General features: G+C 42.3%; 1 protein-coding gene across 2 annotated transcripts in view; it reads left to right on the forward strand.

The window, feature by feature from the left end:
• Window positions 1-428: 428 nt before the first annotated feature.
• Window positions 429-24,275, forward strand: part of OCIAD2 (OCIA domain containing 2) — a 33,489-nt gene continuing 9,642 nt past the window's right edge. Inside the window, exons 1-4 of one of the 2 annotated variants that reach the window (XM_029587913.1) lie at window positions 429-574; window positions 2,229-2,325; window positions 3,289-3,342; window positions 23,747-23,794. In XM_029587913.1, the coding sequence (XP_029443773.1) occupies window positions 482-574; window positions 2,229-2,325; window positions 3,289-3,342; window positions 23,747-23,794 (292 nt within the window). In that variant the 5' untranslated portion in view covers window positions 429-481. Of the gene's footprint in view, window positions 575-605; window positions 828-2,228; window positions 2,326-3,288; window positions 3,343-23,746; window positions 23,795-24,275 lie in introns of those variants that run through there. The other variant, XM_029587921.1, reaches the window with a different exon arrangement.

A 24,275-nucleotide genomic window follows, 5' to 3' on the forward strand; every position in this document is an offset into this window, starting at 1 on the left:
TAGGAGTCGAAATGTCAGTTTTATGGATGTGTAGTTGGTTACTGGATCTAATGTTATTTGGTGAAGTTTTGTTTTTTATGTTATCTGTTGCTGTTTTATTGTTTAAGTTTCTTTTTGAAATATTATGTTTATTTTATGTTTAATTTATTCTGACTGCTTTAAGTACATTGCCTAGGCATGACTGTTAGGTGATTAACACATTTATTAAATAAATAAGATAGAATGACAGGAACTGTAAAAGTAAAGTAAAAATTGGCAGTGGGAATGTGGGTGGAGCTTGTGACAGAGTTGGGGGCGGTGCTGGGGCGGAGCTTGGTTGCCCCCCACCCCCATCAAGAAGGCGTTCCGCTGGCCCTGGTTGGTGCTGTCAGTTTGTTATAACTTTAAAGCGATAGCAAGGTACGGTTGAAAATAAAGTTAAAGCTCTGTTGGCTTTGTACACGAAAAAAAAAAGTGGTTTTCTTCAAGGCTGAAAGGAAAGATGGCGCTGGGCGCGCAGGGAGAACTCCGGCCCAGGCCGCTGACGAACCCAGCACTTCAGCTTTGCTCGGACTTTCTGCAAACCCCAAGAAAGGTTTGCGAGGAATAAATAGAGCAAAGGCCGGCGGGCCTGCAGAACTGGCAAGGTCTCGTCCGTACCGCGCCCTGGGTTCTTGGGATCGGATTACGGGCGTGGGCGGGGCTGAAGCCATAAACGCGTTGGCCGCAGATAAATTGCTGCATCTTGTCCCCGGATCTAGCGTGATTCTGGAGGTTTGGCTTTGCGAGCTACCATGGTCTCCCCATCTGTCCAAACTCCGGCGGCGCAGCCCGAGCACAAGAAGCCAGTAAGTGAGCGGGAGCAGCCAGCCCACCCCCTTCCACAGGCGTTTGCTACCTGGCTGGCTGTTTCTGGGGAAACGATGTGCTCACTGGGAGAAAATCTCCAAGTTTGCTTTTTACTTATTGTTACTTTTAGTGGGATCGGGCAGTGTTGAGCGTGCGACAGTGGCACGGGTCTACAGCGGACCTGGATTCTTAGTTTCTTTGGCGCTTGCCTCTTGCAGCCAAAGGACAGCTGCGCACTTAATGCACGAAGGGCTTTCTCTGACGTCCGTAGGGAAATGTTTAGGTACATTTGGCCATAGAAAAGGATTAAAAATGGGCTTTGGTCCGTCCCTAATCGCTGGAAAAAGCGTGCAACTCTCCCGCTTGCCCTCTGTTTTTTTTGTTTTGTTTTTTTTTTACAAAAGGGGCGTTCTCAGGGTTGCCAACTCTTGAAAATGTTTTACTGGCGGTCTGCCAGAGTTTTGACTATCTAACGCTTTGACTCGCGTTTTTGGCGTTGCGATTTTGTGTACAGCTGGACTTGCTCTGCCAAGATTCGCTCGGACATAGACCCTCACCCCACCCCCCTACTCCTACCTTGCAGTACCCCCTCGCTGGTAGTGTTTTTACTTAACGTGAAATTTAAATTTTTTTATAGACATACTTGTTTGTCTTTGCCTTTTTTTTTTTTTTTTAGATGTGTCGCAAAGGATATAAGGCTGCGCGCTTTTTTTAAAATTATATCTTTGTTCTACTCAAAGCAAGAGCCAATGTTTTCCCTACACCATACTCTGCCTAATTCGGCTGCAAGTGTATCTCCTTGCCTTCACTCTTAACTTGCTGAATTTTTCCTTTTTCTTGCTAATTTTTTCAATACTTAGAAAAAGTGTGATTTTTTTTTTTTCCCCCTTCTCCCTCCCAGTGCAAAAATAAACTAACTTAAACAAAAAACCAAAACTATAGTTAGCTCAGCTATTTTTCAATTGATGGCTTTGTTCAAGGAAGAATTACACAGGTGGATGTGTGCATATATTGGACACTTTGTAACAGACACAAAGAAGGTTTGGATTAGTATAAGTTCGAAATTTGAGCAGTAGCACCCATTTTAAAGGCTTCAACCCAGACTACTGTCCATTTGTGTATTTTCCACATATATTTAGAATTTATTCACCTTATAAAAAAATAGTTGTATCTAAAATGGAGACTGTATCTTCCATTTACTTCATGCTTGATCTGAAACTGCCAAGAGCATGTAGGAAGAATTGAAAGCAAGGTCAGTGCAATAGTTTGATACTAGTTGAGTGCCATCTCTTACATCTAAATGAATTTTGTATGCTTAAGTGTGGCAATAGCTCCAGTCTTTGTAAAGATGGTCAGTAGTGGTTTGTATGTCTTTAATTCACAGAAATTTTTTTTAATAGGGTCTACCTTATTGTCCTATATCAAATGCCCACATTGACAGAGAAGATGTGGCAAAGATTATCAAGGAGTGCAAGGAGGAGAGCTTCTGGCACAGAGGTACCTCAAACTTATTATCTTGGTAATTTTTAAGAGAACTTGACTTTCAAGGGTGATCTATTTTGCATGTTTGGTAAGGCGATAAGATGGAAGATAACATTTTTTCCTAAATAGGTTTGGGTTTTTTTAACCGATGAGACTGGAAACCAAGTATCTAAAAGGTCTATGCTTGCTACCCAGGGCCCAAAACTAGGCCATCAAGCATGCTGGGCCAGCAAAGAGAAGTAGGCCTTTCACTAGCGCTGAGGCTACTACAGAACCCATTTCTCCTCCCTCCATGCAGCCACAGAAGCAGTTAGGTCAGCAGCTGAGAGGCTAGAATGGCTTTCTCTCCTCCCTTTCTTTCACACGCTTCTAAAAGACGGTGGAGGTGGGTGATCTGCATGCAACTCGCTGCCTCCACACTGCCAAGCCTTCCTGCTTGCGCTGTAGCATCAGAAGAGGGGAGTAGGAGTAAATTTGTGGTGATGGGAAGCAGTGTTTCTCCCTGCCTCAGATTTGGCAAACTGCTCCAAAAGTGCCACATGGAAGGCTAGGGTTTCCGTAATGAATAATTGAAATACATTTGTAAACAGTTTGATTCAAGATCCACATTTAGCCACATAATTTGTCTGTTCTGAAAACCCTCTTGCTTGTGGCACTGAGGGACTATAGTTTTTGTTATCCCTTCCTAGTCCCTAGAAAAAATTCTCTAGGGCCTAGGATTGTCTAATACTTTTCTAGCCCTAGCTGTAAGGAGCTATCGTTGTTCAGACACTGCAGTGTATATATATATTCAAGTTATAATAATGACTACATAGGGTTATCTGTACATTTAAGTAAGGTGTGGAGTTGACCTTGTTAAGTGATATTTTTAGTCTCTTTATTCACTTTTTGGGTGATGAGTCTTACTGTCGTCTCTTATGTGTAGCAAAACCAACTCTATGGCTAAAGCTTCCAGGAACCATTCATCTTGTTTTTCAGCTCTCCCTTTATCTCTTGGAAGCATGATGGTCACCCAAGGGCTAGTCTACAAAGGTAATGTAAGGAATAAATTGTCTTGCATGGTTTATCTGACATTTAAATTGCATAAAATAAAGTCCAAGTTCGTGTAAAGAGAATAGAATGTCCACACCTTTCTTGAAGTGGATCACTTTTTTTTATTATAGCAGTATAAAATATACAATGAGATCATTTACAGTTTGGTTTAACACAGTAAATCCCTCTTGTTACAAAGATTATGAAGACCTGTGTCTAGTCCAAAGTTTAACTTGCACATCTGAAACACATTGCCAATTAATTCCCAGTTTACAGTTGTAATTTAGCCAGTTTCTTATGCTGATTAGGTGTGCTGGACCTCAGGAAGCAAACAGGTTAACACAGGTTCTGGACAGTGGACCTGGTGCTCACAGAAGGCTCTGTAAATTGTGCAGGCAGGTGTGGAGACTAGCTTGGTTTGCAGAGGCTTGTGCAAATTTGGGTCCAGCAGTACCAGCTAAATTATAAGGTGAAGACAGATTACTTGATATGGAGAACAATAGCAGCAGCTGCTTCTCAGTGCGGTTCTCATTGGCAATCACGTTAAAACTACACGGGCCAAAGTAAATGGAGCAGATCTGGGCTGAGCATCTTTGGTGCAGTAAATGGAGCAGATCTGGGCTGAGCATCTCAGGTGCAGAGTCCTGTAAGTGAAATCTTCTTCTTTTCTTCATCAGGGCTTTATGCATAGAATTCAAAAGTAGACATTGATCGGTATCCAGTGATCACCAGATGGTGTGGTTCAGTATTGGAGCACAAGAGAGAAAGGTTCATTTAAAGGCAAGGGCCCTAGATGTTAGGAAAAACTAACTTGTTAAAAAGGGGGAGTACCTCCAAGGAGGAGTTAACTGGATGGGGAAAATCTAGAGTAAGTAGAAGAGCATTGGGCAAAACTAAAAGGAGATGATACAAGGAAAGTAAATAAAGGAAAGAGAAAAAAAAGAGGCCACAGTGGCTTTCTAAAGAAATAGCTGAAAAGGTAAGAGATCACAGAAAGTGGAAGACAATATCTGGAGAAGCTGCAAAAGTAATCAGGAATGCAAAAAACTCAAAAATGGTAAAATGGGGGAACAAGACCTTCTCTTGTTGATATGTGATAGGAATTGTGAGACTCAAAGATGAAGGGAAGGAATATGTAGAGGCTGATAAGTAAAATTACTTAACAGATATTTGTTTGGTCATTGAGAGAGGGCCTAGAGCAGGACCACAGAAAACAAACACAAGATCAGAAGTAAGATAAAATGTCAGATGTGTTTGGGGGGTTCCCCCCAGAACAGTGTGTTCATGAGGAGGTAACTAAACTTTAAAGTAGATAAGGTGATGGAATGGATACAAAGGAAACGTGGATGTCCTGGCAGTACCACTGGCTGATCTGTTCCCGTGCTGCTTTAGAGTCTGGAGCGTTCCCAGAGGAATGAAAAAGGGAGGATGGGGTTCCTATTCATAATTGCAAGAAAGGAGGAGTCTAGAACCACAGACTAACCAGTCTCACCTAAGTTGTGAGCAAACCAATGGAATCTCTGCTAAAACAGAGGCTAGCGCGATTTTTAAACTTCAGTGGATTGCAAGATCTGAGGCAGCATAGTTTTACTAGAAGTAAATCTTATCAGACGAATCTGATCAGTTTCTTTGAATGGGTGCCCAGGGAGAGTGCTAGACATAGTTTACTTGGATTTCAGTAAGACCTTTGCACAGGAGACATAAATTGAATGCCCTTAGTATGAAACCTAAAGTGGGTGGTAACAGAGTGGTAAATGAAGTTTACTTTGAGAGGGTGTACCTCGGGGATCAGTCCTGGAACTGTTCTCTTCAATATTTTTGTGAGCATCATAGCAGAAGGATTTTCAAAAGGTTTCTCTTTGCCAATGATTGCAAAATAAGCAACAGGGAGAATAGGCAGGAAGGGTGTAGAAAATGAGGCAGGATCTAGTGAACCTCGTGGAATGGTCTAGGGTTTGGCAGTTATACATTAATGCTTTAAAAAAAAAAAGTGATGCTTTTAGGCTGTAAACCCAAGGAAGAGGTACAAATTTGGAGGTTAAACTCTTCTATGCACCAGAGCAGAATCTGGGTGTGGTAAGATCATCAGATACAAAGGTGGCCAAACAGATAGATAAAGAGAAGTGCCAGAAATATTCTTGGCTGCACAGGGAGAGGAACAGTCGGCAGAAAAATGGAGGCGATATTGCCCCTGTATATGTCCTTTAGTGAGACATCCTTTAGATTACTGTTTACAACTCTGGAGACTGCACCTGCAAAAGGATATAAACCAGTTGGAGTCAGTCCGGAAGGTGGCTACTAAAATGATCAGTGGCCTTAGTTCTAAAGCATATGGGGATAGTCTTAAAGATCTAAGCGTGTATACCCTAGATGAAAGGCAAGAGTGGGGAGACAGACATTTTAAATATCTCAAGGCTTTCCAAACAAAGAATGCGGACCTCTTTCACCGGAATGAGTGATCATATGATGGTGAAAAGGGGTGGACTCGGGAGTAGTCTTAAGAAATTATTTCTTTATAAAGAGAGTAATGTATGTATGGAACGGCCTTCAGTAAGCTTGGGATAAATGCAGGGGGTCTCTGAGGGAGTGATGGGAATTGTAAGGACTACATAAATAAGATGGATGGGCAGACTACATACTAAAGCACAATTGTGGGGGGGGGGGGGGGGGGGAGAACAACATAACCACAGTCCACTGGTATTGGATTGGTGGGGTTGCAATATAACCTCTTAGCTGGTAGATGTATGCTGATTCTCATGGGCTGGAAGATGTGGTGAATTGACTTATAACTTATGACTGAATGCAAAGTCTGTCGAGGCCACAAGCTTAGCAAATTTGGGTCCGGCAGTACCAGCTAAATTATAAGGTGAAGACAGATTACTTGATATGGAGAACAATAGCAGCAGCTGCTGCTTCTCAGTGCGGTTCTCACTGAGAATCATGTTAAAACTACACGGGCCACTACATGGCTTGACTTCCATTTGTGTTGCTCGGGCCTGCATGCAGTCTTGTTCGGTTGCACACTCCTTTTTAGGGTGACTAGCTTATCCCTACAGTAACTTGAACATAATTGATACATGGGGAAATCTTGATGGAGATTATTTTAGCTATTTATTATAAAGGCTTATTGCATTTGACTAGTTAAATATCAATACTTTGATACTAGAGTTGAACGTGGTAGCAACTACTTGTGATTTTAAAATGACCCCATTTTTACGTAATCTGTGTTTGCCTTTTAAGCAGCAGTCCTAGCAATCATGTTAGACTAGTAAGATCCCTTTCTAGCATTGGCAGGTGCCACCTGAGAGAGATCATTTTGCTATGCCAGAATAACCCAGCTATCCTTCTGAAGATTTAGCAGCCTCTTGTTTGATTTAACAAATATGTTAAGCAATTTTACTTATCAGCCTCTACATATTCTTTCCCTTCATCTTTGAGTCTCACAGTTCCTATCACATATCAACAAGAGAAGGTCTTGTTCCCCCATTTTACCATATTTGAGTTTTTTGCATTCCTGATTACTTTTGCAGCTTCTCCAGATATTGTCTTCCACTTTCTGTGATCTCTTTACCTTTTCAGCTATTTCTTTAGAAAGCCACTGTGGCCTCTTTTTTTTTTTTTTTTTTTTTTTTTTTTTCTTTCCTTTATTTACTTTCCTAACAAAGGTTATTTGCCCTTGTATCATCTCCTCCTTTTAGTTTTGCCCAATGTTCTTCTACTTCCTCTAGATTTTCCCCATCCAGTTAACTCCCCCTTTTTAACAAGTTAGTTTTTCCTAACATCTAGGGCCCTTGCCTTTAAATGAACCTTTATCTCTTGTGCTCCAATACTGAACCAAGTTATCCAAGGGATGTAAGCATTTCCCAGGTAGAAAGGGATTGATTTACTCCTGGTATGATTCACCTTTGGGAGGTGAATGGCCAAATTTCCTGAATATCTGATGTCATAAGAGGGTACTTGGCTGTTATATAAAATTAATAATCATATACCTGGGAGTACTATAGAAGTTATTTAGTCTTGTACAGACACACAACTGTAAGCTGAAGAGCTGGTCTCTTTAGTCCACAAGTAGGCAATTCTGGTCCTCAAGGGCCACCAACCAATCAGGTTTTCATGATAGCGCTAATATACAGCAGAAGAGGACCCCCAAGGTCGCAGCAAGCAAATCCAGGCTCCAGAAACCCCTCAAAGTTAATTACTACCAAATTACTTTATATAGAAAATGTAATTCAAAACCAGTCAATAACATGGGTAACTAGGTAGATTAATTGTAGTGTTATGAGGATCATTGACAAATATATAAAAAAATCAATAAACTAAATACTTTAGATAAGCTTTATATCACTATTCCTTAGAAATTTTAACTGGATATTTTTTTTTTGTTTTTTAAGACTTTCCAGTCAGTTGAGTGCCACAGATGAGTATCTCCCAGCTGGTGAGAGATTGTATGTTTGTGCACTAGCTGCAAAGAACTCCTAGACCTCAGAACGAGACCAATCTCTTGGGGCTAGTGTGGCAGACCTGGAGGAGCTAAGGGAGGCAGAAAGGTATAGAATGGAGACCTTCAGAAACAGTGGAGTAGTCCCATTTCCAATTTGGCAACCCCTGTGCTGCCTTGGAGAATGCTCACCTGGAAGGAGAGCTTCACCTTGGTGAGACAGGAAGCCATTCTGTAGCTAGGACCTGCCCTCAAGGTGATGTAGTATCCTCTTGCACAGAAGATGTCTCCAGTGACACGTGCCCAGGAAAGAAGGGTTAGGATGGCCGTTGTAGCTGATTTTGATTATTAGGAAACTAGCTGGGTGGCTGGTGGGACACTAGGATCACATGGTAACATGCCTATCTGGTGCAAAGGTGGTGGACCTCTCATTAAATAGTGCTGGGGAGGAGCCGGCTGTCTTGGTAAATGTGGGTACCATGACATAGGGAAACTCATGCTCCCGCAAGATCATGAAGATCCTCTTGTCAGACATTCCTTGACATCCCTTCCCCAAAAGTAGCCTGTTTTGAGACTAGAGAATGCATGTTTTCCTCTGCAGGCCCTCTTCTCTGGAATTCCCTAACAAAAAGAACTGAGAAACCTCCTTAAAGTCCTTTTTTAAAAAAAGCTCTAAAACATATCTATTCAGGAAAGCATTCCCAAACCAGGTTAGCAATGTATAAATCTTTTGCTGCTACCTTTTAATTCTTGCAATTTCTGATGTACATACTCCTGCAGAGAGATTTCCTGTATTGTAATGCTTGTATTGTTTTAACTAACGTGTGTTGTACCCCGTTCTGAACGTAGGAAGGGTGAGTAACGTTTTTAGATAAGTGCAGGAGAGAGATTCTGGAAGTTGAATTAGGTAGAAAGTTGAAATCCAGAATCTCCAGGGTAGCACTCTCAGACCCCAGAGGCAGGCAGAGCTCCAGAGACTCAATGTGTGGATGAGAAGATGGTGCAGGCAATAGAGCTGTAGGCTTCATTTTTTGGAGAAGCAGGGAATCTCTTCTGGAAGGATGGGCTCCACCTTAACTAGAATGGACCTAGGCTGCTGGCACTAACCTTTAAAAAGTATAAAGTGCAGCCTTTAAACTAGATATGGGGGGGGGGGGCTTTTTTGCGCGGCAGCAGGACCCGAGAGGACGTCCAGGAACCCAGGAGAGAGGTAGAGCTGGGAGAGAGGCCCGCGCGTTCGGCGCTTGAGCCCATCGGGGTAAGGCCATTACTCTCGCCCTACCGCCGTGGGCCCCCGCGCCGACCACGCGGGGAAACTTGCTCGCTTCCTGCTAGTTCGGCTTGCCGCCTTCGCCACCGCACCGACAGGCCCTCCCCCCGCGAGCCATCCCACCGCGAGAGGCACGTTATTAGAGGCCTAATCCACGTCAGCAGGGCGCGCCGCCTACCTACCTCATTCGACGCGACCAAACCAGATTTAAAAGGCCCAGAGCGATCCCAGGCGTCGCGCGCCGGGCGTCGCGCGCCGAAGGAGCGCGACAAAGGGGCCCGCCCCTTTGTGCGCCCCTTCGTGCAGACCCGAAGAATTGAGCAAAGCTACAGTCAAGGTCTTTTAACCATTGTTGCCACTCGTTCTTTAACCACTACATGGAAAGCCCACAGACGTCCATCCACCACAGACTCCAGAGAAACGCACTGTGAGTAAACGGCATCTAAGACCTCTTCAACAACTCTCACACTTAACTGACAGCCACCTCAGGACCCACAACGGACTCACACACAACGGACAGCCACCTCAGGACCCACAACGGACTCACACACAACGGACGGCCACCTCAGGACCCACAACGGACTCACACACAACGGACGGCCACCTCAGGACCCACAACGGACTCACACACAACGGACGGCCACCTCAGGACCCACAACGGACTCACACACAACGGACGGCCACCTCAGGACCCACAACGGACTCACACACAACGGACGGCCACCTCAGGACCCACAACGGACTCACACACAACGGACGGCCACCTCAGGACCCACAACGGACTCACACACAACGGACGGCCACCTCAGGACCCACAACGGACTCACACACAACGGACGGCCACCTCAGGACCCACAACGGACTCACACACAACGGACGGCCACCTCAGGACCCACAACGGACTCACACACAACGGACGGCCACCTCAGGACCCACAACGGACTCACACACAACGGACGGCCACCTCAGGACCCACAACGGACTCACACACAACGGACGGCCACCTCAGGACCCACAACGGACTCACACACAACGGACGGCCACCTCAGGACCCACAACGGACTCACACACAACGGACGGCCACCTCAGGACCCACAACGGACTCACACACAACGGACGGCCACCTCAGGACCCACAACGGACTCACACACAACGGACGGCCACCTCAGGACCCACAACGGACTCACACACAACGGACGGCCACCTCAGGACCCACAACGGACTCACACACAACGGACGGCCACCTCAGGACCCACAACGCGGCACACAGTCTAGTGCATTCAACTAGCATTCACCCAGCGATACCAGCTCTCATCCGCACATCATCCACTCAGCGTTACAAACTCCCATCAAAGCAGCATTCACCCAACATTACTAGCTTTCATCATCACAATATTCACCCAGTCAGATCCAACGTTTGTCAGCCATTTCAGCATCCACCTTACCTACATACACAATTATCTACGCACTCAAATTCAACTGAACATTCCTTACTCTTCAGGTCAGAATGACCTTGAAACTTCCTATCCCAGTTCTACAACACAATCCCCTCCACACAGGAAAAACCACAATGACACAAAGATCTCGCAACTACACAGCCCTCATCCCTATTATTTCTCCTCTCACACAACTATTAGGTCTAACACTATTTTCCCTTACGCTATTCAACGCTCAATCTCTCACCAAAAAATCCCTGATCCTCAATGACTATCTCTTGGACTCCAACCCAGACATATGTACCATAACAGAAACCTGGCTCAAACCAACAGACATAGCAATAATAAACCAACTCCCCACCGATCTCTACGACTTCTTCTCCCTTCCCCGTCTCAAAAAAAGGGGAGGGGGCATCCTTTTGGCAGCTAAAAAAGAGCTGAAATTCACCCAGCTTCCAGTCAAGTCAGATTCTAAACTTGAAGTAGGACTTTTCAAAACAGCCGATCTCCAAGTCCTACTCATCTACGCCCCTCCGGGTCTCCTGGACTCAGATGCCTCCCCTTTGATAGAAATCATAACAACACACTTGAATTTAGACTCCCCGACTATTGTTTTAGGAGATTTCAATTTACATGTGGACAACCCTACTCTTACCACCAATTGCGAGGCTCTACTCATGGCCCTCTCAGCTATGGGCTTTAATCAGATTGTCAACAAGCCTACCCATAAAGCCGGCCACACCCTGGACCTCATTTTCGTGAATGCAGGAATCAAATACACTTCCCCTCCTTCTTGCACTCCGGTCCCATGGTCAGATCACTCACTAATCACCGCTACTTTCTCCCTGACACAATTCAGAAAAAATCCCCCACCGAAATCCTCATTTCTCTACAGAAAATCCTGTTCTTCTAACGACCTCAACAACCAGCTCACCTCAGAGCTTCCCCATCTTAACCTCTCTGACCCTAACTCAGCCATCCTATCCTGGAACAACATCACCGAGACAGTAGCAAACAAACTATGTCCTCTTTCAGCAAAAAAACTAAACACAAACTCAACAAAAAGACAACCATGGTTCTCAAACAACCTCCATACGCTTAAGCAGAGCCTTAGACACAAAGAAAACAAATGGCGCAAGGCCCCAAGCCCCAGCACCTTAGCCGCTTACAAACTCGCTTTACATCACTACAAGAACTCCACACTAAAATCAAAAAGGGATTACTATGCGAGCAAAATACATGACCTTGTATTTGATGCAAAAGCTCTTTTCGCTTACGTATCCAACCTGACTCACATCAACACTCCAGATATACCCATAGACCTAGCTCAATCCAAAGCCGAGGAATTAGCTACTTTCTTCCAAGATAAAATATCTAACCTACTAAAGCGATTGACCCCTAATAACAATCCTATCACCGCTGACCTACAGATACTAAACAAAGGAACCTCCTTGGAATCTTTCGAACCCATCACAGCCTCTGACATCCTTCTGTTACTTAAGAAAATGAAACCCTCCTCCCACCCCTTCGATCACTTACCTACAAAGCTCCTCCTTCTTATACCGGAAACAATCTCCAAAACCCTGGCAGATATCATAAACTGCTCATTATCCCAGGGAATTTTCCCAGAAGAACTTAAACTAGCTTCTCTAAAACCACTCTTAAAGAAACCCAATCTTGACCATAAAGACCCCAACAACTTTCGCCCAATTTCAAACCTTCCTTTTATTGCCAAGATAATGGAAAAGCTGGTCAATACTCAACTCTCCAACTACATTGAAGACCACAAAATACTTTACCCCTCTCAATATGGATTCCGTAAAGCATCAAGCACGGAAACTCTACTCATATCCCTGACTGACAACATCATCATGGGACTAGACAAAGGCCAATCCTTCTTACTCATCCTTCTAGACCTTTCGGCTGCGTTTGATACTGTCAACCATTCGACCCTCCTCAACCAACTGTCGAACATAGGAATATCAGGAACTGCCCTATCATGGTTCAACTCATTCCTCAGCAACAGAGGATATAAGGTAAAGATCCACAACAAGGAATCTTCCCGACATTCCTCATCTTTAGGAGTTCCTCAGGGCTCCTCCCTCTCACCCACACTCTTTAATATTTACCTCCTTCCGCTCTGTCAACTACTAACCCGCCTGAAACTAATCCACTTCCTATACGCGGACGACGTGCAGATCCTGATCCCTATCAATGAAACCATTGCCAAAACTCTTGAATTCTGGGAACTCTGTCTAAAAGAAATCAATCTCCTCTTATCGAATTTAAACTTGATATTAAATTCGGCTAAGACGGAACTTCTGATCATCTCACCTGACAATACCAACCCACCTACCACCCAAACAAGGGACTTAGGAATAATTATCGACAACCATCTCAACTTAAAATCGTTCATCAAACAAACTACTAAAGATGGATTCTACAAACTCCAAGTACTTAAAAGAATCAAACCGCTCCTGCACGTTAGAGACTTCAGAACGGTACTTCAAGCAGTTATCTTTTCTAAGATAGACTACTGCAACTCTATCTTACTTGGTCTTCCTTCTGCTTCCATCAAACCCCTTCAGATGCTCCAGAACACAGCTGCGAGAATTCTGACCAACACCAGGAGAAGAGATCACATCTCACCCATTCTCAAGAACCTGCACTGGTTGCCTATACACTTCAGAATCATCCACAAATCAATCACTATTATCCACAAGGCCATACATCACCAAACAACGCTCGATTTACAAATTCCTCTCAGACAACACACTTCCACCAGGCCCATCAGAGAAGCCTACAAAGGATCACTCCATGTCCCCCAAACCAAAACCACTCACTACCTAACTTTCAGAGACCGAGCCTTTTCCACAGCCGGCCCTTCATTATGGAACTCTATCCCTCCGGAGCTGAGACAAGAACCATGCCTACCGTCTTTTAGAAAAAGGCTTAAGACTTGGCTATTTAAACAAGCCTTCCCAGACCCGATCTAATTGATAGTAATTTTACAAGAGACAGCAAACTATACAACAGATTTCATATCATAATGTAAATAATGTAAATATTTTAATCTCTTCCGTTCGTCTCTCTTATTCTAATTTCTCTTCCCAGTTTTAAGACCCTGTTGTAATGTAACTTTTGTTCTCCTTGCACTTGTTTTTCGTTTCTTGTTCTCACCCCTTGTTTTATGTAAACCGGCATGATGTGGTTTCTAATCATGAATGCCGGTATAGAAAAACGCTAAATAAATAAATAAATAAATCCTTCAAAGATACTAAGAACAGGAAAATTAGGGCATCGCAGTAGAGGTTGCAATAAATGCTATAATGGACAAGGTGCTTTTTTTAAAGAGCAGCTTCCAAATCACCCCGTCAACTGATAAGTAAGTAAACAGAAACATACTTTGAAATGACTGTATACAAATGCTAGAAGTCTAAAAATTAAGATGGGAGCATTGGCGTGCATAGCACTAGATGAAGAGGTCAATATAATTGGCATCACAGAGACTTGGAAGGAGGACAACCAATGGAGCACTGATACTAGGGTACAAATTATATTGAAATGATAGGATGGATCAAATTGTTAGGGGTAGCACCATATATTAGTGGGCATGAAGTCAAACAGGATAAAAGATCTGCAAGAAACAAAAGCAGTGTTTGAATATGGATAGAAATTCTAGGTGAAAAGAATAAAATAGCAGAGTGTGTTGCTGTCCACCTGGCCAGAATGAACAAACAGATAACCAAAATGCTAAAAGAAATTTAGGGCAGCTAACAAAATCAGCAGCACAGTAATGGGTTATTTCAATTACCCCAGTACTGATTGGGTGAATTTCACATCAGGACATGTTAGAGGTAAAGTTCTAGGTGAAATAAATGCTTCCTGGAGCAGCTAATACAAGAACAAATGAGGGGAAACTTTTAGATCCTAGTCCTTAGTGGAATACAGGATTTGGTGCAAGAGGGTAACAGTTTTTTGGGGCCACTTGGCAATAGTGGTCACATGATCAAATTTGACTTAACTGGAGGGAGGACACAAATATACTATAACAGCATTTAACTTTCAAAAAGGTAACTGATAAAATAAGGAAAATCAGGAATAAAACTGAAAGGAGTTTATATCAGGCATGGAGGGTGTTTAAAAATACCATCTTGGAAGCCCAGACCAGATGTATTCTACATATTAGACAAGGTGGAAGGAAAGCTAATTGACTACCAGCATGGTAGGTGAGATGGGAAGCAATAATAGCTAAAAACACATTTCAAGAAATGGAAAAGGATCCAACTGAAAAACTGAAGAAACTTAGAACAGTAAACAATTTTTTAGTTACACAAACTTTTATTTTATCAACAAGTAATAAACTTCAACCAAAACTTATTTTTTAATCAGACTCTCAAAGCTGGGACCCGCTTAATTCATTGATGTAATGGACTGAAATTTAGTTCTTCTAAAGCAGTTTTGGCCGGATCTGTGGGCTTGGGCCATTCTTAGATGAACGGGAGGTCAGCTGCATAAACATGTAGGTCTCCATGTATATTGGCATCATTCACGATTGGATTGTCTTATTCTTTTCGTTATTGGAGATATTTCCTTACTTTCTACACAAGACTGACAAATTCGAAAGGTTTCTTGTCATGTATATTTGTTATAAGAATTATGCAGTAGAGTTGATATGTTCGGACACATCAAATCTTGTCATCTTTGGACATTTACCATATTTTTCGCTCCATAAGTTGCACCTGACTATAAGACGCACCTAGGATTCAGAGGGGGAAAATTAAAAAAAAAAAATAATTTGTGCTAAACCTGCTCTGCGTCTGGGCGTCTTATGGAGCAAATTAGGGGAGTGCATAGTTTGTTTTTCTCCCCATTTTGTTTTCGGGTCTGGGGAGGGCCATTTCGGTCCACTCCCCAGATGAGAAAACTTTTCTTTCTCTGGGAACCCCAACCCCCCACCCTCCTGACCCCCCCCAAGACCTGCCAAACGTCCCTGGTGGTCCAGCAGAGGTCCAGGAGCGGTCCGGGTACGATCTCCAGGGAGTAGGCCGTCGGCTGCCAGTAATCAAAATGGCGCCGACAGCCCTTTGCCCTCACTATGTCACTGAGACGACCAATAGCAGCGGTCGGTCCCAGTGACATAGTGAGGGCAAAGGGCCGTCGGTGCCATTTTGTTTACTGGCAGCCGACGGACCACCAGGGACGTTTGGCAGGTCTTGGGGGGGGGGGGGGTCAGGAGGGTGGGGGGGTTTGTTAGTTTTTTTTTTTTTTTTTTTAATATTCGCTCCATAAGACGCACATACATTTCCCCCCCACTTTTGGGGGGAAAAAGTGCGTCTTATGGAGCGAAAAATACAGTAAGTCTTATTACTGTGAGAGCACTAATGTACAGCTACTTGGTGTGATTATCTACAGAAGCTATCAGACCTTGAAGCAATTGGCTTCTGGATGTTCTTACTTTCGTCAAGAACTATTTTTAGGATTGTTACGTTGCATTGATTTGTTTCTTTTTAGGTCTGGAATGCCCCAGTGTGCCTTGATACCAGTCTTAAAACTTTTGTTTTTTTGTGTGTTTGTCTTTGTGTTTTAGTCTGCATTTCAGTAGTATAGGTGTCATTCTCATAGGTTTAGAGGTGGTTTTGTTATGATTAAGAGATGTTGAATTTTTATTAGTCTTAATTAAAAAATAGATTTTGATTGAGGCTTATATTTGATAAGTAAAATTTGTGTATACCTAAAAAAAAATTTACTATTAAGTTTCTTCAGCTTTCCTTTTCTGATAGAACAGGTCTTGCAGCCTCTTTTTATATTAATCCAAATGAAGAAAAGAGGAAACCAGAAACAGTGGCAATTTGGAGCAAAGCATTGATAAGAACAGCAAAGAAAATTTGAAAAGAAGCTTGCTATGGAAGCAAAAACTCATAATAAAACATTTCAGGTACATTTGAAGTAGCCTGTAAGGGAGTCAGTTGAACCATTATATGATCAAGGGGTAAAAAGGGCACTTAAGCATGATCAAGCCATAGCAAAGAACTAATTTAGTCTCTCTGCTTCAGTCTTCAATGAGGAAAATGTAAGAGAAATATTCCTATCAAATTATATTCAAAGGTGCTGATTAAGCAGAATTGAATTAAATCTGTGTATTGGAGGATGTAATAGGGCACATTGACAAACTAAAGTGTAGCAAATTACCTGGACCAGATGGTATACATCCCAGAGTGCTGAAAACTGAAACGAAATTGTAGACCTGCTGTTAATAATTGTCTTTGGTACCTGGAGACTGGAGGGTTGTCAACATAATACTAATCTTTAAAAAGGGAACCAGGGGTGATCCAGGAAACATCTGTCCCAGACAATGTTAAACTATCATAAAGAACAATAGGCATAGTTTAATGGGACAAAGCCAGCATGGATTTAGCCAAGGGAAGTTCTTTTGCCTTGCAAACTTGCTATGTCTTTTTGAAGGTGTAAATGTAGTTAAAAAGTGAGCCAGTTGATAGTGTATCTGGATTTCTAGAAAACATTTGACAGTCTCTCATGAGGGACTTCTTTTTGAAATTAAAAAGTCATGGGATAGGGGGCAGTGTCCTATTGTGGATTGAGGAAAAATATGAATAGTGGAGTTTCTCGGTGGTTATGGGACCACTGGTTTTTTTTTATTGTTGGTTTTGTTTTTTAAAATATTTATAAACAACTTTGGAAATGGGAGCAATGAGTGAGGTGATAACATTTGCCAATGACACCAAACTATTCAAAGTTGTTAAATCACATGAGGATTGTGAAAAATTACAAGAAAACCTTACAAAACTAGAAGACTGCACATGGAAAATGAAATTTATTGTGGACAAGTGCAAAGTGATGCACGTAAGAGAAAAGTAACCCAAATTATAGTTACACAATGCAGGGTTCCACACTAGTCGTCATTCAGGAAAAAGATCTAAGCATCACTGATTACATTGAAATCTTCTGCTCAGTGTGCAGCAGCAGCCAAGAAAGCAAATAGAATACTTGGTATTATTAGGAAAGGAATGGCGAATAAAACAGAATATCATAAGGCCTCTATTGCTCCATGGAGTGACCTCATTGAGTATTCGGTTCTGGTCACCACATCTTAAAGATATATAGCAGAATTAGAAAAGGTACAGAGAAGGGTGATCAGGATGATAAAGGGGATGGCATGATTCCTGCTCTGGAGAAGCTAAAGAGGCCAAGACTCTTCAGCTTGGAGAAGACTGCTGAGGGGAAATATGATAGAGGTCTCTAAAATGGAGTGGAATGAGTAAATGTTAGGGATTTTTTTTTTACTCTTTCAAATAGTATAAAGACTAGAGGACACAAAGTGACCAGGTGATTCGTTTAAAACAAAATCTTTTACTCAATGCATAATTAAGCTCTGGACATAATTAAGCCAGAGGACATTGTGAAAGCTATTAGTGTAGCTGTGTCTTAAAAAAAAACAAAAACATTTTGGATACTTTTTTTCTGGAGGAAAAGTCCATAAATATTAAGGTGGATTTGTAGAAATCTGCTGCTTATCCCATCTACCCCTTGTATACTGGGCTTGATACACCTTTGATCTGACCCAGTATGGCAAGTCTTGGTTTTTATGTGCACACAATAGATTAGTGTGCACAGTACCTCAATCTCGTGCATATTTAAGGATATCATGAAAATTTGACAGGTTTTGACAGCCTTTGAATTGACGAGGTGGTGTTTCTGGTCCTCAATCAGACAAAAACAAATGGCTTTGAGGTTGCCTGCTCAGAGTAGCAGTTGCTAATACCCTTAATGGAAGACTTGGGGGTGGCCTGCATGGAGCAGCAGTTGCTACTAACCAAAAACAAATTTCTGGGTAGACTAGATCAGTGGTTCTCAACCGGTGTGTCGCCAAGAACACGCAGGTGTGTCTCTGCTCCCCGGTCATCGTCAGCCCGGGCAGAACAGGTGGAGTCAGCGGCACCGGCATGGTCTCTTCTTCCTGCCACCCCCCCCCTCCCCCCCATGGCCTGGAAGAGGAAGTGGTGAGCAGAGTGCGTGTGCGGGAAGAGACCATGCTAGTGTGGTCAGAATCGGCCTGAAGAACAGAAGAGAGGCACAGTCTGAAAAATGCGCAGCTTGGAGGAAAATGAAGAAGAGCGTCAACCCCCACAGCCGATGGGACTCCTCTTCCGCGAGGGCTGAAAATGAAGGAGGTTAGGGTTGGGAGGCGGCTGCTGCTGCTAGTTCCAGGGTGGGGGGGGGGGAGAGAATGAATGAGCAAGCAAGCATGTGTGAAGATCCTGTGTGTGTGTGTGAGTGAGATTGAGAGCCTGTATATGTGAAAGAGAGCATGAATGTAAGTTTAAGATTGGGAACCTGTATGTGTAAGTTTGTTTGAAAGAGTATGTGTGTGTGTATGATTAAGAGCCTGTGTGTATAAGTAAGAGAGCATGTGTCTGTGTGTGATTGAGAGCTGGTTTAGGTGAGGGAGCATGAGTATGTGATTGAAAGCCTGTGTAAGCGTGAAGATAGACAGCATGTGTGCAAATGTGTAATAGCCTATATAAGTGAGAGAAAAAGCATGTGTATATGAGTGACTGAGAGCATGTGTGTATAGGTGTGTGAGAGAGAGCGCTGGTTTGTGACAGAGAAGAAAGTTCCAAGCAAACCACCCCTCCTCCTGCTAATTCAAAAAATCTCAGGATACCTGGATATCAAACATTTCCAGGTATGCAGAGCAAAAAAAATTTTGTATCCTTATTTTTCATTACTGGGTTTTTGTCTGCTATTTTGAAATATTTTATCGGTATCTAGAAATTTTGAGTTTTTAATTATTGGATATTCCACTCAGCTGTTTCAAAATCTGTTCTTTTTGTTAGCATGGTTTTACTGTTACTGATTTGTTTTATAAGGATGGGTGATGTTTCTTTTTTCCTTTGTTGCACTACATACAGAGACTCTGGCTTGTTACAGTTCCAATTCAGTTTTTTTCTGCATGCTTCTTGTTATGCATTTTGGTCTCTTCATTCTTTGTTAGGTGAGGGTCAGCACATGTGATTCAGGTGAGGTTTTCTGCTGGCGTGTAGCTTGTGTAGGGCTCTATAGCAGCCTGACATGGTCTATTTTCCTAATAGGAGATGTATTGGTGTCTTAAGGCCTGGTGTAATATTTCTGTGTTGCCTTTTCTTAGGTAAATGCTGGAAATGGTGCTGTTTTGGTGTGAGATGTTTACTATTTATGCAATTTCTGTTCAGACAGAATATGTATCTTTTCCGTGTCATTTTAAACAATAAAAATTACTGAACCTTTATTTTTTATTTCCACCATGAATTGAAATGAGCAGTGTCTCACACATGTGAGCATGGCCTGTCAGGTGTATCACGATGGGGAAAAAGGTTGAGAACCACTGGACTAGATGGATCAGTTTGGTCTTATTTGCCATCTTTCACTGTTACTATTGGGAAGAACTAAATGAGGTGGGATGGACTGAGGAAGAGGGGACTTGAACTGAGTAAAAGTGCAAGGAATTGAGACCTCTTAGTCGCTAAAAGCAGCCAGTGGCATGTTTTTTAAAACTTGCGTTTATTCAGAAGGCAAAAACAAAATTATTCAAGCACATGTATATTATCAAGTTTCATGGCCATTCACCCACCTATGTGTGACTTTTTTTTTTTATTAGCCTCTAAGGCTTTCAGCCTAAATGTAGTAACTCCAGCTCAGATCAAGATTAGTACTGGCAGCCTCCCTTTGCCTACAAAGCTTCCATTATCTTCTACGGTAGCAAATTAATCTTTCATTTATTTTCCTCACTAGAAAATCCATGTGAGCTGGCCTGAGTCACACAATTTCTTTTATTTTATCCAATTTGTGTTGAGAGGAGGCAGAATACTATATTACAGGTGAAGTTTTTGCCAACCTGTGAGACATTATTGGCTTTTTTTTTTTCTTTTCCTGATGGCTGTCTCTCTGCTTGGTGTTCTGAAGGCAACAGTTGCCCCACTTCTGTCTTCTGTACAACCTGTTTCTAATTCAGTTCACAACCATGAGGCTTACTCTGGAGTTGCTGGGTTTGTTGGTGAGCTTCCTCTGCAGGACAGCATCTGAAGCTTTGCTGAAACTTACGTAAAGCAATGCAGGTCTCTGAACTAATTCTCCAGTCACTCGATTTGAAGAAATCAATGATATTCATTTGACACGATCTGCCTCTAGTAAAACCGTGCTGCCTTGGAAGCTGCAAGCCACTTCATTTCCCTATCCTCTCCATCAGTTTTCCCATCACCTGAGGTAAGGCTGCCTGGCCTGTATTTACCGCTTGTGAAGAGGAACCACGTTCACATTTCATTAGTCCGGTGGAGCCATGCGCCTCCAGAGATCTGTTGAACATGTTCTTGAGCAGACTCTTCAGAACCTCTCTGAGCTCCTTCAGTATCCTAGGCTGAATCCCATCTAACCCCAAGCTTTGTCTGCTTTCAGTTTTGCTAGTTGCATATAAACATTCTGCTCTGTAAATGGTGTGTACCCCACTCTCATGTACCCTTTCCAGTCAACAGTGGTCTTTCTCCAAACCCTTTTTTCTTTCAGTGAAAAGCAAACAGCATATCAGACACAGACGCCAAGAAAAGGCACCTACAGACACATACATGATGGGCTAAGAGCCAGCAGGCTGTAATCCTCTTCTAGGAAGTAAGCAGTTTACACAAAAATGTAGACACCATATAATTGTAAGTAAGCATATGAGAGCCCTTGTACAGGAAAAGGTGACATTGGCAAAAACAAAAAAACCACGATATGGGTATCCAAGGGATTCCAAGGTGGCCACACACTAACCTGCCACGCTCAGAGCCGATCAGTTCCCCTGAATCTCTTTGCACTATTAAACTTTTTCGGCATACCTGCTACAGGGGGAGGGAAGGGCCAGAGTGTTCCCCAAAGCTTCGTCGTTCAGAGCCTGGAGCACTCACAGGGCTCCGTGGAGTTGTCCTTGGGAGGACAGCGGATTGCTGTTCCATCGCTGCCAGTCCCAGACCTAGAATCATCTTTTTCGCTGGAGTCACATCTGGCCCCTCCCCTGCGGAAGAGGCTGATGTGAGTACACTGCTCCCGTCGGGTAGAGATGAACAAGATCAACCGGCAGTGGCAGCGTCGGGAGGAGCAAGTTAGGAGCATGTAGAAGGAGCAGTCTGCCGGACCAAGATGGGAAATGAATCCCTACTGAACATATCACCTATTAACTTGCCTAGCTGTTTAAGTAATGTCTGTTCCAGAGGTAGTAACAGTTTCCTTAACAAAACCTCCCAAGATAATTTGGGAAGCAATTACATATCTCTTAAACAGTCTTGCAATTTGTTTCACAGCAACATGACTTGGTTAAAGGTAATTCTTCTCATACACAAGTGGAAATTTTGGAATCCAAGGGGACAATTATGCAGAAATCTGTAGATACTATTTTGGCTGGCCATGTGTTCTTGGAGAATGTCAGTGTAATCTTAGGATATTAAACTTTTCCTAAGAAAGTTTACAACACCTGTTGAGATGCTTTATCGATAATTTTTAGAAGTATTATCTAATAGTGAAAATCTGCTTCCACCTATCTCTAAAGCATATTACCTGCCAAATAAAATATCAACACAATTAGACAACAGGTCTGCAGATACTGCTCCAGTTGTTACATCTCATCTATCCTCCTTCCTAGAGAGATCCAAGGAAGAAGGAATAACATCTTCAACTTTGTCACTTTTGCCTTGGATTCAGACCAGGACTCTTAATGTTTTTTCAAAGGAGAGATGTTTGTAGGATATAAAATTCAAATGTTGCTAAAGTAACAGTTAAAAAGGAAGTGTTTCCTGATAATGCACCCTGCCGTACTTAGTTTGGGCGCTGTTTTTTTGTTTTCCACTTAATGTGGTGTTAAGCACGCTGGGGTTAAATAGGTTCTTTTTTTTTTTCTGTCCCAGCTAAACTCTTTCCTGAATGACAGGATTCATCTCCCATCGTGACTAGCTCTTAATATTCTGTTCTGACAATAGGATTTAGAGAGCTCAACATGTTAGCAAAGGGTGGCTTTTTACTTATTTTGTTTAAATTTCTTCAACTTTCAATTGGAATACTCTCCCTTTTTAGTAGTCTAAAAGGGTATTGAGATTATGTAATACTTGTCTGTTTTTTTCTTCTAATGTGAGTCTCTTTATACCATTTCTTGTCAAGTGATTTAATTTAACTGTTTTAAAAGGATAGATAAAGAATTAAAAAATCAAACCACATTTGAAACCCATACAAAAATATAAAAACAACCATTAGAGAAAAAGGGGACTACCAGCTATCTCATCAAGTTCTCAAGAAGGGGAAGAAGGGACTTTTGTATGTATTTGTTCTTTTGGACACAAGTATCGCAGTGCAATTTAAGTCTCTGCACATTCACAACACTTTTTTTTTTTTTTTTTTTTTCCTGTGGAACTTTTATTTCCCCTTACTGAAGTTGCAGAGAATAAGGTACTTTGGGCAAAAAAGTGCTTTCAAAATTGGGGGCAGCAAAGGGACTTCCCACATGTGCACACACATTTGTGTTTGTTGCCTCTTTTGAATTGATCCACTGGCTGTGAGAGAGAGTAGTAACCAGAAACTGTTCCCATTTGAGACCAGCATGTGGGAATTCCTCGGTCTCCACCCATAAGTGTTGCATAATGAAGTGGGTGGGGAAAAGCTTAAGGCAAGGCGTGGATAGCCAGCTGCTCCCTGACCCACGAGCACAACCTTGATTGATCGATTCAAGAATTCGGCTAGTTGTGGCATAAAGCAAATAACTTTATTCGCATGCCAAACAAATAAGAGGACTGAGTTATGCCTGGAAAAGGACCATGAGTGGCAGCTGGAATGTGCTTAACTGTTTGTTCAGGCCTCTTGTGCCAAAACATGTGCACCTTGCTCATAGACTATTTCAGGTATCCAGCAATCAAGTGCTCTAAAGAGGAATTTACTAGAGCAAGGGTATCTGCTAATTTCCCCCACACATACATTAGAGAGGAATTTAGGAAAGCTTTTTTTTTGGGGGGGGGCAGGGAAATTATACTATTTTTAGCCATAAGATGCAGTCTTTCCTTAATTTAAAAAAAAAAAAAAAAAAGGGGGGGGGGAAATTAGAAACTTCCATAACTTTTTGTAGATGGATATTATAAAGATTTAGCATTTATAAACTGTTGCAGTCTTTTGGACCAGTGTTGCACTTGATACATTTCTCAGTTGCCCTTTGATTATATATTTAATCACTATTGTATTTATTTTTAGGCTATCTGGCATCTAACCCAAGACTCGGATCATTGCCCAAAGTTGCTCGTAAGTCCCCTAGCCCATTCATATAATTAGTAGATTTATACTTGCTAATTATAGATTGACTGTTGGTAACTTGCCTTTCTAATGTAAATTCTTGAGGAAACTAGGTCCTGTGTAGGCATTGTCTTAACACTAGAACATTTTTGTGATGCACTCATGCCATCGACAGTTTTCAGCAATTCTATTTATCTAAATTTATTTGTGTCTGGAAATAACAGGGCAGGTTTGTCTCTTTGTCAATGACACCAAAATCTGTAACAGGGGAGGAGTGGAAAATGAGAAGGGATCTAGCAAAGCTCAAGAAATAGACTAAAATCTGGCAGCTAAAATGTAAATACTTAAATGCAGAGTTGCATTTAGGATGCAAAAACGCAAGGGAAAGGTATAGTATTGGAGGTGAAATTCTTCTGACCAGGATCTGGGGTAACTGTATCAGATCTTAAGGCAGCCAAACAGGTGGATAAAATGACTATAAAAGCCAGAA

Source organism: Rhinatrema bivittatum, chromosome 1 (assembly GCF_901001135.1).
Source record: "Rhinatrema bivittatum chromosome 1, aRhiBiv1.1, whole genome shotgun sequence".
NCBI lineage: Eukaryota > Metazoa > Chordata > Amphibia > Gymnophiona > Rhinatrematidae > Rhinatrema > Rhinatrema bivittatum.